This window comes from Petromyzon marinus, chromosome 61, assembly GCF_048934315.1.
Source record: "Petromyzon marinus isolate PM22_M1 ecotype Great Lakes invasive population chromosome 61, UKy_Petmar_22M1.pri1.0, whole genome shotgun sequence".
NCBI lineage: Eukaryota > Metazoa > Chordata > Hyperoartia > Petromyzontiformes > Petromyzontidae > Petromyzon > Petromyzon marinus.
The window spans coordinates 106,985-119,783 of record NC_133727.1 but is presented as its reverse complement, the minus strand read 5'-3'; the positions used below and the strand labels follow the sequence as shown (position 1 = coordinate 119,783).

Genomic DNA, 12,799 nt, shown 5'->3' with positions numbered 1-12,799 from the left:
TCACTAAACGATGTGTTTACAATATTACACGGCCGGCAATTTTGGCCAATCAGAGCGTTCCTAAATGGACTCTGCAGCATACCTCAGCCTATCAGCGACGCCCTCTTGTGGGTGTTTTGAGAGCAACTGGCTGCTAGCTCTTCAATGCTTTATGCGTTGCTTATGGAATCAGCTCTCTTGAATACTTAAGCCATCCATCTTCTTAACTTAAGATAATATTTTATATTTTATGTTCTATTCATGCACCTTTTTATGCTCTATTTATTTACTATTTATCCATGTTTCTAATAATATTAACGCTTTAATATGTTCTTATAACGTTATAAACAATGTTTTTAAGGCGACTTCCGATTGTCTTGGAACAAATTAAGCCCGTAACATGTTTTTCTATATTCGATTAACGATAATGTCAATGAGTAATGTTTTTTATGAAACCAAATCAATATCGTTAACTGAGGGACCATCGTATTTATGCTCCTAATTATTTCTTTTTTTATTCCCCTATCCATATCATTCCCACCTCCTCGGCTCCGATTGGTCAATCAGTGCGCCAGCTGCAGCTGTTCCCTTGGCCACGTGGGTGATGGTCACAAGCTGCGGATCGTGGCCAAGAAGGTCCATTGTGACACGTGCTACAAGAAGAAGATGGGTGAGTGTCTGGAGGGGGCAGCCGTGACAATGGCGATGCTGCGCACATACCGTGTGACACGGCACAATAACGGTTTAGCGACTCTGGTATTCGCGTCACTCTCGCAGCAAGGGCTATTGTGAAGGAAGGCACTACAGTCGTCCTTCAGTCAACGATATTAATTGGTTCCACAAAAACCATCGTTCATTGAAATTATTGTGAATCGATGGCATTGTAAACCGACGGACCACACTACTGTGTTTTACAGACAGTCTGCAGTCGTTTTTGCAGTTAGGGGGGGCGATTTTAGCGTGTGTTGTGCCAATTTAAGTAATTTTCTGCGTAATTAAAAAAATGTGTCAAATTTGAACAGTGACGTGGGCACACAATGGCTTCGCTCTCGCGAGCGAATCCCCGGGAGCTGTGACTGATGCTCACGTCGTGTTCTACTGTCCATGCACCATCAGTATTAACCAGGGGCAGCCCATGGGCTTGGAACCGTGAGCATCTGCCACAATTGCGACAGTTCTGTTGAACATGTTTAAAATACCGTATGTTGCCGAGGTCTGTGAATTTAATGTTATCCCAATGTTTTTGTTGTTGCAGGTCTGTAAAAGCGCTAGCTTCGATGCCAAAATTGCCCGTCATCGAACGAGAACCCCGCATTAACCCACCACCTGACCACAGTCCAGCTTGCGCACATGGGTATTCACGTAGTCGTTGGGGGGGCTACATTAGCACAATTCAATTATAACGAGGTATTCGAACATGCTTTACTCGATTAACATAACGTCTTACTTTTCATGACGTACGCATCGATTCGTGTGCTGAGGTTACGATTTTATCACAGAGGTGTTGGAGGTCACTGCTGGTAATGGAAATCGTAAAATTAAGTGAAATGGTTTCATGGCTGCAGAAGCTCAGTAGATTTGGGTGCTTCATTCTTCTCAGAAATTCTGCAACTTCACGGAGCTGAAACTGGTACCGGTGCTGCCATGGTTGCGATGGGAGGGGGTGTGGGGGTGGAGGCGGCTAGTGCTGTCCCTGGTAGGGGAATGTCACTCAACCACTCACACACTCACCCACCCACTCACTCACCCACCCACCCACTCAACCATCACCCACCCACTCAACCACTCGCCCAATCATTCACTCGCCACACTACAGGTCTACCTCACTTCTCTCCGCGTCTTCCCTCCCACTGCTCCACTGTTGAAATTCCCTCTCCCGTCACCACCGTCGTCTCTGTCCCCCCACAAGCTCCCACAATAACGACCTTGGCTCAATGCAAAAAAAAGCGTTGCATTCTTTACTCCTTTACAACTCTGATAAAATAGTACTGTTTGTTGCCGACTGAGTTTATGTTTTGGACGTTTGTTCAGCAACCGTTAAAAAAATATAAAGGCGAGCTAACTCGAACTTTCAATTCTATTAAATCGATAAAACCATAACAAATAAGCCACTTGGTTTAAAATGGTTGAACTTTTAAACATTTTGATTTAAAGCTTTCGTGACTGCAGTAATTCATATTCTTAGCTCTTTCGGTAAAGTCACGTTGAAGGGAAACAATAAAATAATAAAATATATATAAAACAATAAAAATTATCACGACGTTTCGACCTGATGACGACCGTTTGTGTTATGGTCGAAACGTCGTGAGAATTTTTATTGTTTTATATATTTTATTATTTTATTGTTTCCCTTCAACGTAACTTTGAAACAGTTATGTAATTTTTTTGACTTGATATATATTTATACAAATTGATTTTTTTTCTTTTTTTAAGCAAGGCACCTTTCCCATTTTTCCGGGAACAATTTAGTTTTTCCTGCAGCTTAGCCGTGGAATTTTATGAAAATAACCACCCCTCCCCCACTTGTGACAAAATCACATTCTTAGCGACAGTGTATGGAAGTGAAATGCTCGATGAGAAGTTGCTGTCGTGTCACATTTAGGGTCTCGTAGCAAGTGGAACGGTTTCAAGCGGACGGAGCGCAAATCGGAAAAAACTATACGAGCGACAGTGTGTAAAAGACCGAGAAGAAATGTCGCTCCCTAAATGTAACCGTGATTGCAAATCGTGATGACAAATTTGCTTGCTGGGGTGTGTGCAACAGTCACCGTGGCTAATTTTGAAGGACAATTCACATTCTAATTGTGTAAAGTGTGAATGTCTATGATTCGCTCATTCCCTTCAGAGCGCCGAGTTGTTCGCTTCAATCCGACCGGGGTGGCCCAGTGGTGGAGCCAGGGGCTCCCAATCAGAAGGTCTGTGAGTTCAAATCATGGTTGGCTGTTGATTTGGCAAATCATCCCTGCCCTCCTGGGGGTGGTTAAAATGCTCAACCACTTTGTGGGAAAGAGCAAAACAGTTCTGGTTTCATATTCTTAGCTCTTTCGGTAAAGTCACGTTGAAGGGAAACAATAAAATAATAAAAAATATATAAAACAATCAAAATTCTCACGACGTTTCGACCATAACACAAACGGTCGTCATCAGGTTTTTTTTTTCCACACCTGATGACGACCGTTTGTGTTATGGTCGAAACGTCGTGAGAATTTTGATTGTTTTTTATATATTTTATTATTTTATTGTTTCCCTTCAACGTGACTTTACCAAAAGAGCTAAGAATAGATATAGTTCTGGTTTCCCTATAGACTGGCCCTTGCCATATGAATATGGAATGTGCATCGCTGTGCTGTGACTAGGAGGTGCGCACCGGAAGCCTCAATGTGCATTTATCCAGGCAACCACTTTTGCTTTTTTATGACGTACATAGTCGGAGGGTCAATCTCGAGTGTAATCGTCATGCAATGTCAGTCAGTGGGTCTCGGCTCACTTCTCGGACCTTTAGCCCAGATTCTGTTTTGCTTGCGGGGAAACTGAAACTTACATAAATATAAATATTTTCCCACCTTCGAGAGAAATGGCAAAGGATTATTTAATGTCAGATGTCAAATTATTGAGAAATTTCTAACATAAACATTTGGCATGTCATGGTGCATTCAATCATTGAAGTTGATTCTAATGGTTGTGATGCTTGCATTGATTCGTGCGTCTAAGTAGATTGTGGACAACTAATCCAGGTTATATTTGTGTGCTATACGCGTACGCTCAGTGACTTTCGGCTCATGAAACAAACGCAGCGGTACAAACGAGATGGACAGTACAAATGAGACGATACAAACGAGTTGGACAATCTATGATGGTACAAACGAGACCGAGCATTCCAATGAGATGGCACCAACACAACAGATGGTACAGAAGGAGTGGACGAGACCAGGTACACCGACGGTACGAATGAGATGGACACTATAAAGAAAGACGGACAATATAAGTGAAACAATAAAAAACGAGACAGGACATATGAGACGGACAGGAATTGTCAACCTATGAATTATGTATTCTATGAATTAGGAATTCTTAACGGGATTTAGATTCGAGCAAATCAAACGTAATCACAATTGAGTGAATTTTAAAATGCTTGTGGCTCTGCCAATGTAATCAAACGCAATCATTGTTACCCGCCAAACTAATATCAGAAGGGTTATTTTGTGCATAGTGCTGTATCCTTGGTGCATTTAATTGTATTTCCTTCATATTAATGGTACAGATGGCATGAAATGAAGGTGGCCCTTGCATGGTTATTGCCAGTCCCATTGCCACCATCAAATCCAGGTATTATCTATCCCGTTTCTGTGGACACAACCACAATTTATCACCTCTGCCTCTTCGATCAACGCACTATACACTTGCTCTCCAAGGTCGATGCGTTATTTTAAGTGGAGAAAGATTTGCGTAATCGTTAGTGTAAGTTTATCATTAACTTTGGTGCATATGGTATCGCAGGGGAAGGTGCTTCTGTGTTTCGCATGTCGGCAGTGGTTTTGCAGTATGGGGCGATTGCTGCTGCTGTGTGTGATCCCTAGTTGAGTAATTTTCTTCAGTGTAATCTTTGTAATTGATAAATTTGGAACGGACTCCGGCACACAATAGCCAACTCGTTTTTTTTGGAACGTCGTGGGACGCGTAACGAACTCCACCGCGAAGACGACGGCACGTACTTTTACCGCTTGCCACGCCCGCAGGAATAACCAGGGCACCCTGCTGGATTTGGGAACCGTGATCATGAATTGGCTCTTTTCTTTTTTCCTTGGCCATAGTGTGCCGACCAGTCAAAGATTCCGCGGTAATGGAGAAATGCTCACGATGAAATACCACGCAAAGTCCGGACGTGCTGGGCCACGCGCGCCGGGGGCCACGCGTGCCGGGGGCCACGCGCGCCGGGGCCACGCGCGCCGGGGGCCACGCGCGCCGGGGGCCACGCGCGCCGGGGGCCACGCGCGCCGGGGGCCACGCGTGCCGGGGGCCACGCGCGCCGGGGGCCACGCGCGCCGGGGGCCACGCGCGCCGGGGGCCACGCGTGCCGGGGGCCACGCGTGCCGGGGGCCACGCGCGCCGGGGGCCACGCGCGCCGGGGCCACGCGTGCCGGCGCTGTCACAGCCTTCGGCTCTCGTTCCCAGGGGAGCGTTGCAGCTCAACCACAAAAAAAACCCTCTGCTGCCTGATTGTTCAGAAATGCTATTTTGTTTATAAAATTAGCTCCGTAATTGTTCTCTTTGCCTTGTAGCGCACGGTAATATACAAAAACAGGGTTTGCTGTTGTGGGCAGTTTTGTGTCGTGTTCATTTTTAGATTAAAAGCTGTTTTTAAATCTCACCATTAAAAACATTACATCGACAACGAAATACAGGCCACGATTGAAGAACCTCACAATGTAGGCTGCGTAGTGGGGCTCAGAATAAACGAGAGAAACAAAAGCCACCACGGTTACGGAAAGTTCGCAAATAACAAAAAGGGAAAAATATTGTTGGAGCTACTCCACTGGAACACACGGCCCGATGCATGCATCCACAACAACATTTACAATTTGAATTAACGACGTTTCGCTGGCGATTAACAACAACCAGCCTCATCGCACGTCATCACCGGGGATATCAAATTGTAACTGTTAAACTGGTCACCGTTTTTAAAGTGGAATTTCACTCACGAAGGCATCGATTGCCTTCGTTTCTCATTCTAAACGGTACAAAGTTCACTTGCGCTATCGGCATTTTTGGGCAATGGCCAGAATTTTGGAGAAATCCTGTTTCTATCTTAAAGATCACTCCATTTGGCGTTACACTTTGTAGCATCATCATTATATTCTTGGTTCTTTCGGTAAAGTTACGTCGAAGGGAAACAATAAAAGAATACAAATATAAAACAATAAATTCTCACGACGTTTCGACTGCAACACAAGCAATCATCATCAGGTGTGAAAACCACAGCAAGAAAATTTGAAAAAAGTGGCGTTTTTTTAACGTTAGCACCACGGAGAGCAATTTGGCAGTTATTTAGATGGACGAGTCCATCTATGTTCGGAAATGAGGAGGGGGGAGACAAAAATAATGGATGCAGTCTGAAAGCCACCGTAAGCGTGAACAATCAATTAAGACCCGAAATGGTTTATCAAATCCTTCAAATGATTGCTAAGCCAGAATCCATCTTCTCGGTTGAAATTGTCTCTGTGTTTGTATATGTGGATAGCCTCATGAACGAATCTCTCATGGTAGCCAGATGGCTTGCAAAGAACCTTTGTCTTGGAGAAGTCAATGTCATGTGAGCCTACTGAATTATAACAGTGATCTGCCACGGCCGAGGTGTTGGTCCTACCGTGTTTTAGGTCTGCTTTGTGTTCACGAATGCGGTCCGAGACATGTCGTTTGGTTTCTCCAATGTAACTACTACCACAGAGACAACTTAGTTTGTAGATGCCAGGGTACTGTATGTCTGGAATCACATCTTTTACAGACGGAACCAGATCACGGATTTTATGTAATGTGTTGAATCGGACCTGGATCTTGTGTTTATTCAAGATTTTGGAGATCTTTTTTTGTGATCCCCACAATGTAGGGTAAAGTGATGGTTTTGAAAGGCTCCTCAAGAGGGTCCTTCATGGTTGGAGTGATAGCTTTGCGGATTGTGTAGTCGGAGTAACCATTAGCCTTAAGAGCTTGGTGTACGTGCTTGAGGTCACTGGCTATGTGTTCTTGGTCGGATATGCATTGGGCTCTATGGTACAGAGTCTTGATGAGGGAATTCTTCTGGGATGGATGGTAGTGGGAATCCGGTTTCAGGTAAGCATCTGTATGGATAGCTTTCCTGTAGACAGAGTGGCTCATTGAACCATCAGGTCTCTTTTTTTATTAGGACATCCAAAAAAGGTAGCTTGCCATCTTTTTCGACATCCATGGTAAATCTGATGGCTGGGTGTATGGAATTGATGTGGTCGAGGAATTGGTCTAGAGCAGGCCGGCCATGTGGCCAGATGACAAAAGTGTTATCCACGTACCTCTACCATCAGATTTACCATGGAAGTCGAAAAAGATGGCAAGCTAAATTTTTTGGATGTCCTAATAAAAAAGAGACCTGATGGTTCAATGAGCCACTGTCTACAGGAAAGCTACCCATACGGATGCTTACCTGAAACCGGATTCCCACCACCATCCATTCCCTCATCAAGACTCTGCACCATAGAGCCACCTGGCTACCATGAGAGATTCGTTCATGAGGCTATCCACATATACAGAGACAATTTCAACCGAGAAGATGGATTCTGGCTTAGCAATCATTGGAAGGATTTGATAAACGATTTCGGGTCTTAATTGATTGTTCACGCTTACGGTGGCTTTCAGACCGCATCCATTATTTTTCGTCTTCCCCCTCCTCTTTTCCGAACATAGATGGACTCGTCCATCTGAATAACTGCCAAATTGCTCTCCGTGGTGCTAACGTAAAAAAAACGCCACTTTTTTCAAATTTTCTTGCTGTGGTTTTCACACCTGATGATGATTGCTTGTGTTGCAGTCGAAACGTCGTGAGAATTGTATTATTTTATATTTTTATTCTTTTATTGTTTCCCTTCTACGTGACTTTACTGAAAGAACCAAGAATATGAATCCCTGCAGTCGCGAAAGCTTTAAATCAAAATCATCATCATTGTTATCGTTCTTGTTGACGAGAGTGCACGGGAAATGCTGGCGAGAAGCGCGGCGTGGTAACGAAGAGCAGCGAAATGCGCAAGGGGTGGGGGGCTGAAGAGGAGAGAGAGAGAGAGACCGAGCATAAGCGAGAGACTCCTGAATCGGCGCAGGTAGCCTCGGGGAATGTGGTCCACCCCTGTTTGACAGGAACACCTGCACCGGACCCGCAACTGCACGTGCGTGGAGGGGTGGGGGGGGGCCACCCGTGTTACGGGCACGGCCATTTTGTGCCTTACCGACATTTGTTCAGCTGCCGCGTTGGTGGAAAGTTTGCCGTGTGAGTGCGACCAGCGGTTTCCACTACGTGGAGCGGTGGTGTGGGAAGATGTTTTGCAGCGCACGCCACTCGTCGTGGTCTGTCCCCATCCAGCCGCGCCCCAAACGGGCACAAGGCGGGGGGGGGGGGGGAGAGCCGCTCAGCTCGTGCAAATGAGGGGGCCTGCTCCTGGCGTCTCGAGTTCTCGGCTGGTTTGAACAAAATCAACTTGAAATCTGAAAATTATTCGCCTATGTTCATGCCGATGGTACTTAAAGCGACTTATTAGTCAGGGTCTCTCCCGAGGCTTGGTGTAGCGGCGGAGAAGGGCAACTGGGACATTAGACCAGGGCCAAACACTCCAGCGGGGCCTTTGAAAGTGGCCCAAACTAGTCACGCGGTAGAGACGAGGCTGATCCGCCGACCCTGCCCGAAGCCCTGAACGTTGTGCATGTTTTTTTTAGTGATACGTAACCGGAGAAAACTCACCACCCGATGCAGCCAATTAGTAAGGTTTGTCACGTAAACAAAACATGCCAATTAGTATCATTTGTAGCCAGGTCGCTTCTGAAAAAAAAGCAACTGGCTTAGTTTAGTGACTAGTTCTGCACACCGGTTGTGTGTTTGAGAATAAACTCACAACATTTACAATTGGAATACTGTAATGTTTTGCCGGTAATTATGACCAGCATCATCGGGCGATAGCAAAAGCCTGTGTGAAATGCAAAGTGCTGTAACTGGGTATTCGCCAAACAGCCATCAATACTGAAAGTTGCCTCCAAATCACTCAACTGAGCTTACATCAAGCGGCAACATCGGGGCCCTTTTGCAAACAAACAAAAAATAATTGTCAGGAACCTCCTGAAAAAGCCTTGAGACTCGGTGAGGCCTTTCCTAGGGAAATGAGCGTTATATTTTACAATAAATTTATAAAGTATTCCAGCCAGTGAGGGTTGTGGATTTTTGGTGCACATGGTGAGTGGTGGTGCAGTGGGTTGGAGCACTGCTATGAACCCGGTGGCTCGAGTTTGATTCTCATTCACAGCCAACATCAGTGGTGATTTATATGAACCGGTGCCGGGCCTCCGGTGCCGGGCCTCCGGTGCCGGGCCTCCGGTGCCGGGCCTCCGGTGCCGGGCCTCCGGTGCCGGGCCTCCGGTGCCGGGCCTCCGGTGCCGGGCCTCCGGTGCCGGGCCTCCGGTGCCGGGCCTCCGGTGCCGGGCCTCCGGTGCCGGGCCTCCGGTGCCGGGCCTCCGGTGCCGGGCCTCCGGTGCCGGGCCTCCGGTGCCGGGCCTCCGGTGCCGGGCCTCCGGTGCCGGGCCTCCGGTGCCGGGCCTCCGGTGCCGGGCCTCCGGTGCCGGGCCTCCGGTGCCGGGCCTCCGGTGCCGGGCCTCCGGTGCCGGGCCTCCGGTGCCGGGCCTCCGGTGCCGGGCCTCCGGTGCCGGGCCTCCGGTGCCGGGCCTCCGGTGCCGGGCCTCCGGTGCCGGGCCTCCGGCGCCGGGCCTCCGGCGCCGGGCCTCCGGCGCCGGGCCTCCGGCGCCGGGCCTCCGGCGCCGGGCCTCCGGCGCCGGGCCTCCGGCGCCGGGCCTCCGGCGCCGGGCCTCCGGCGCCGGGCCTCCGGCGCCGGGCCTCCGGCGCCGGGCCTCCGGCGCCGGGCCTCCGGCGCCGGGCCTCCGGCGCCGGGCCTCCGGCGCCGGGCCTCCGGCGCCGGGCCTCCGGCGCCGGGCCTCCGGCGCCGGGCCTCCGGCGCCGGGCCTCCGGCGCCGGGCCTCCGGCGCCGGGCCTCCGGCGCCGGGCCTCCGGCGCCGGGCCTCCGGCGCCGGGCCTCCGGCGCCGGGCCTCCGGCGCCGGGCCTCCGGCGCCGGGCCTCCGGCGCCGGGCCTCCGGCGCCGGGCCTCCGGCGCCGGACCTCCGGCGCCGGGCCTCCGGCGCCAGGCCTCCTCCCCATCGACTCGGCTTTAATAAATACTTGGTGCAGGGTAAAGTTCAGCACAGGAGACCAACGTGGCCGGGCGTAGTGCTTGCGACACTCCCTCCCTCGTGTGCCATGTTGGCCTTCGTTGGTGCTATTCGCTACCAGTCTCTCGCCCCGCTAGAACTTGGAGGATATGCGAAAATATCTTGAGGAACTTACAGGTATTTTTAAGTTTTCTTTTGTGTATGGACGTATTGGCGGTACACCGGTGCAGCATAACACACCGGTCATCATTAAAACAGTCCGATGATGTCACTGCTGCTGTTGAGCGAGCTGCAGACTGTCCCATCAGAAGTTGCCTTCGATTCAGCAGCCGCTGTCCCATGTGGTGACACCACGAGTTGTAGTCTTTTGATGCCACCGTCCAGCAAGAAACAATTCTGGAAACGAATCAAGGAACCGTCCGACCAAGTCTAGGGCACGAGGAATCAAATCTGCCTTGGGAACACGGAGCAGCCAAACGTCAACGTGGCTGGGTACTGCTGTACGGCAACAAACTGCGAAGCTTCGTGTTACGGCCACTTATATAAACGTTCATCTTCCGACCACTTTGACGTCACGAGAACTGATTTTGACGCACCACCACCCCGCAAGATTTTCTGACCGGGGTTGCGAATCGCAGGATAAATAATTATTGTGAAAAATTTTGTTTAAAATATAATACCACGCACCACCGTCAATAGGTTCGTGTGGACCGTGACGCTGGCACACAATGGCCTCCTTACGAGTGACGTCACGAGATCCCCTAACGTTCACCATGAAGCACACGGGCGCGTATTGTTTTCGTTTTTTTACAACCGGCAGTATTAAGTAGTGCTGCCAGCAAGACCCGAACCGTGAAACTGCTCCGCGAGCTGTGAACGCGCTCCGGTCGTTGCCACGTCCCTGTGTGGCCGAGCCGTGTAGCCGGGACCGTCCTGTCGGTGACTCGACAGGGCGAGACCGAACTATGAGCTGGGGCTGCGTCCTTGTCATCTGCTAGCTGCGTGTGTGGGCACGTGTCCAGATTTGTAGACCTTTATTGACTGACACTGTGCGCACGTTTGGGATGCGTTTTACCCTCTGGACTGTAGAAACGTGATATTACCCTTATTTGTTTTGGGTTAATCTGTCTCACAGGATTCTCAATGTACAGAAAGTGTAAGCAACGAAGATCACCCAGGTGGCTCAACGGTGGAACGAGGAAAGGCTTAATTTCACTCGCTGCAAGGAAAACATGGAAGCATTATAAATGCACCGGTTTTCAATTTTGTGCGAATGCAATTACCTCCTTGCCTCAAATGCGACACGGCACGTGCGGTGTACAAATTCGCGGCTTTTTTTTCCATTTGTTTTTGGAATTCCTGCACTGTGGCTTTTTTAAATGACTTTTAGGGCATCCTGAAAAATTGAAGATTGCCGCCGGCATGCATGTTTTTAGTCACGATAAATGTGTCTTGGAAAGAAAAACAAAACCCCACTTCCTTGCAAATATGTTTCCTCAGAAGCCAAATGTTTTTTTGTGACATTTAATGTAATTTTGTTTTCCTTTTTTGTGTACTCTGCAATTCAGAGGTGGCCGGTTCAATCCCTGCTCCTGGTGGAAACAATGGGGCAAGTTTCTTAAATCCCTGTCCCCTACCCCCCGTCTTCTAAAACGGCAAGCCAGTATGGAAGAGTTAAGCCAAATACCCTCTCGAGTCCATTCTAGTGGAGGCCCCTTCTGCCAGCAATGACAATGGGCAAACAATTGTCACTGTTGCCCCTTTACCGTCACCTCCATTTTCTGTATTCGGCGGTTCAGTTTGGATGATTGTGAGTCGACAAACTCACTGCGTCGAGTGAAAGGATTACATTTCACCTAAGATTAGCACGATTGGATACGTATGGTGTGAAAGAAGTTCTACATACATACACGCACAGAGATCCGCAGACACCCAGACCCACAGAGACTCCCATAAACACTCACAGAAATATACAGAGATACAAAGACCCGCAGACACCTATAGATCATCACAGTTGGCTACATCCGGTGCGAAAGACGTTCAACATACGTACAATAAGGTTGCTGGTTCCGGCGTCTGTCTTTCTCTCTAAGGGGGTTCATAATGGTCACGTCAGAGACCCTGTTAACCAACACCACTAGTTTTCAAGTGCCATGGTCTGGGTTTCGGATTCTCGCAAGTTTCTCACTATGGCTGTGATGCAAAACACCAAGATCCTGGATGTGAATTTCTGGGATTGTGGGTTGTAGTCCAGAAGGGTGGGGAATTCAATATTACTAAAAACCAAGGTGGTTAAAATATTTTTTTGTGGATTCCCGGTAACCGAATGGAAAAAAATTGTGGAATTAAGTGGTGCAAGTTGGTTTTCCGCACGTGCGTAAAAATGTCTAGGCAATAAACACGTCAGTTCAACCGTTTAGGCTGAGAAACAAAGGGGGAGCTAGTTCGCACAGCAAACTTGCCATTTGTATATTTATACAACGGCAAGTCCACCGTTATACAAGAAATCCAATTCAAGAGCTTGTTGGTTCACAGGGTAATTCAAAAATAAACTCAACTGAACTGCTTCGATTCTGCTAGCTTGCACGGCAGCTGCAATTAGCTGTCACCGTTACGGTGTCCACCCAGCGTCGTAAATGGGTTTCACGGTAGTCTGTCGTGTGTGGTAAAGAGTAGGTATAAACTCTAAACTATTTTAGTTTTACCAGGTTAGGCCCACTGAGCTATATAGCTTTTTTTCAGAAGCGACCTGACCACAAAATGATAGCTCAACGGAGTGGATTATCACGTGGAAATGTATAGCAGCCAATTACTCTAAATGCATGATGTTGATTCTAAATGTGGAGGGAAAAAAAACGAAGGACCCGGGAG

General features: G+C 48.5%; 1 protein-coding gene across 4 annotated transcripts in view; it reads left to right on the top strand.

Moving 5' to 3' along the window:
* Positions 1 to 5,347, top strand: part of LOC116955668 (uncharacterized) — a 37,974-nt gene extending 32,627 nt beyond the window's left edge. For all 4 annotated transcript variants that reach the window (XM_032976892.2, XM_032976894.2, XM_032976893.2 and 1 more), the window contains 2 exons: positions 547 to 649; positions 1,235 to 5,347. In XM_032976892.2, the coding sequence (XP_032832783.2) occupies positions 547 to 649; positions 1,235 to 1,242 (111 nt within the window). In that variant the 3' untranslated portion in view covers positions 1,243 to 5,347. The remainder of the gene's footprint in view (positions 1 to 546; positions 650 to 1,234) is intronic.
* Positions 5,348 to 12,799: the final 7,452 nt, after the last annotated feature.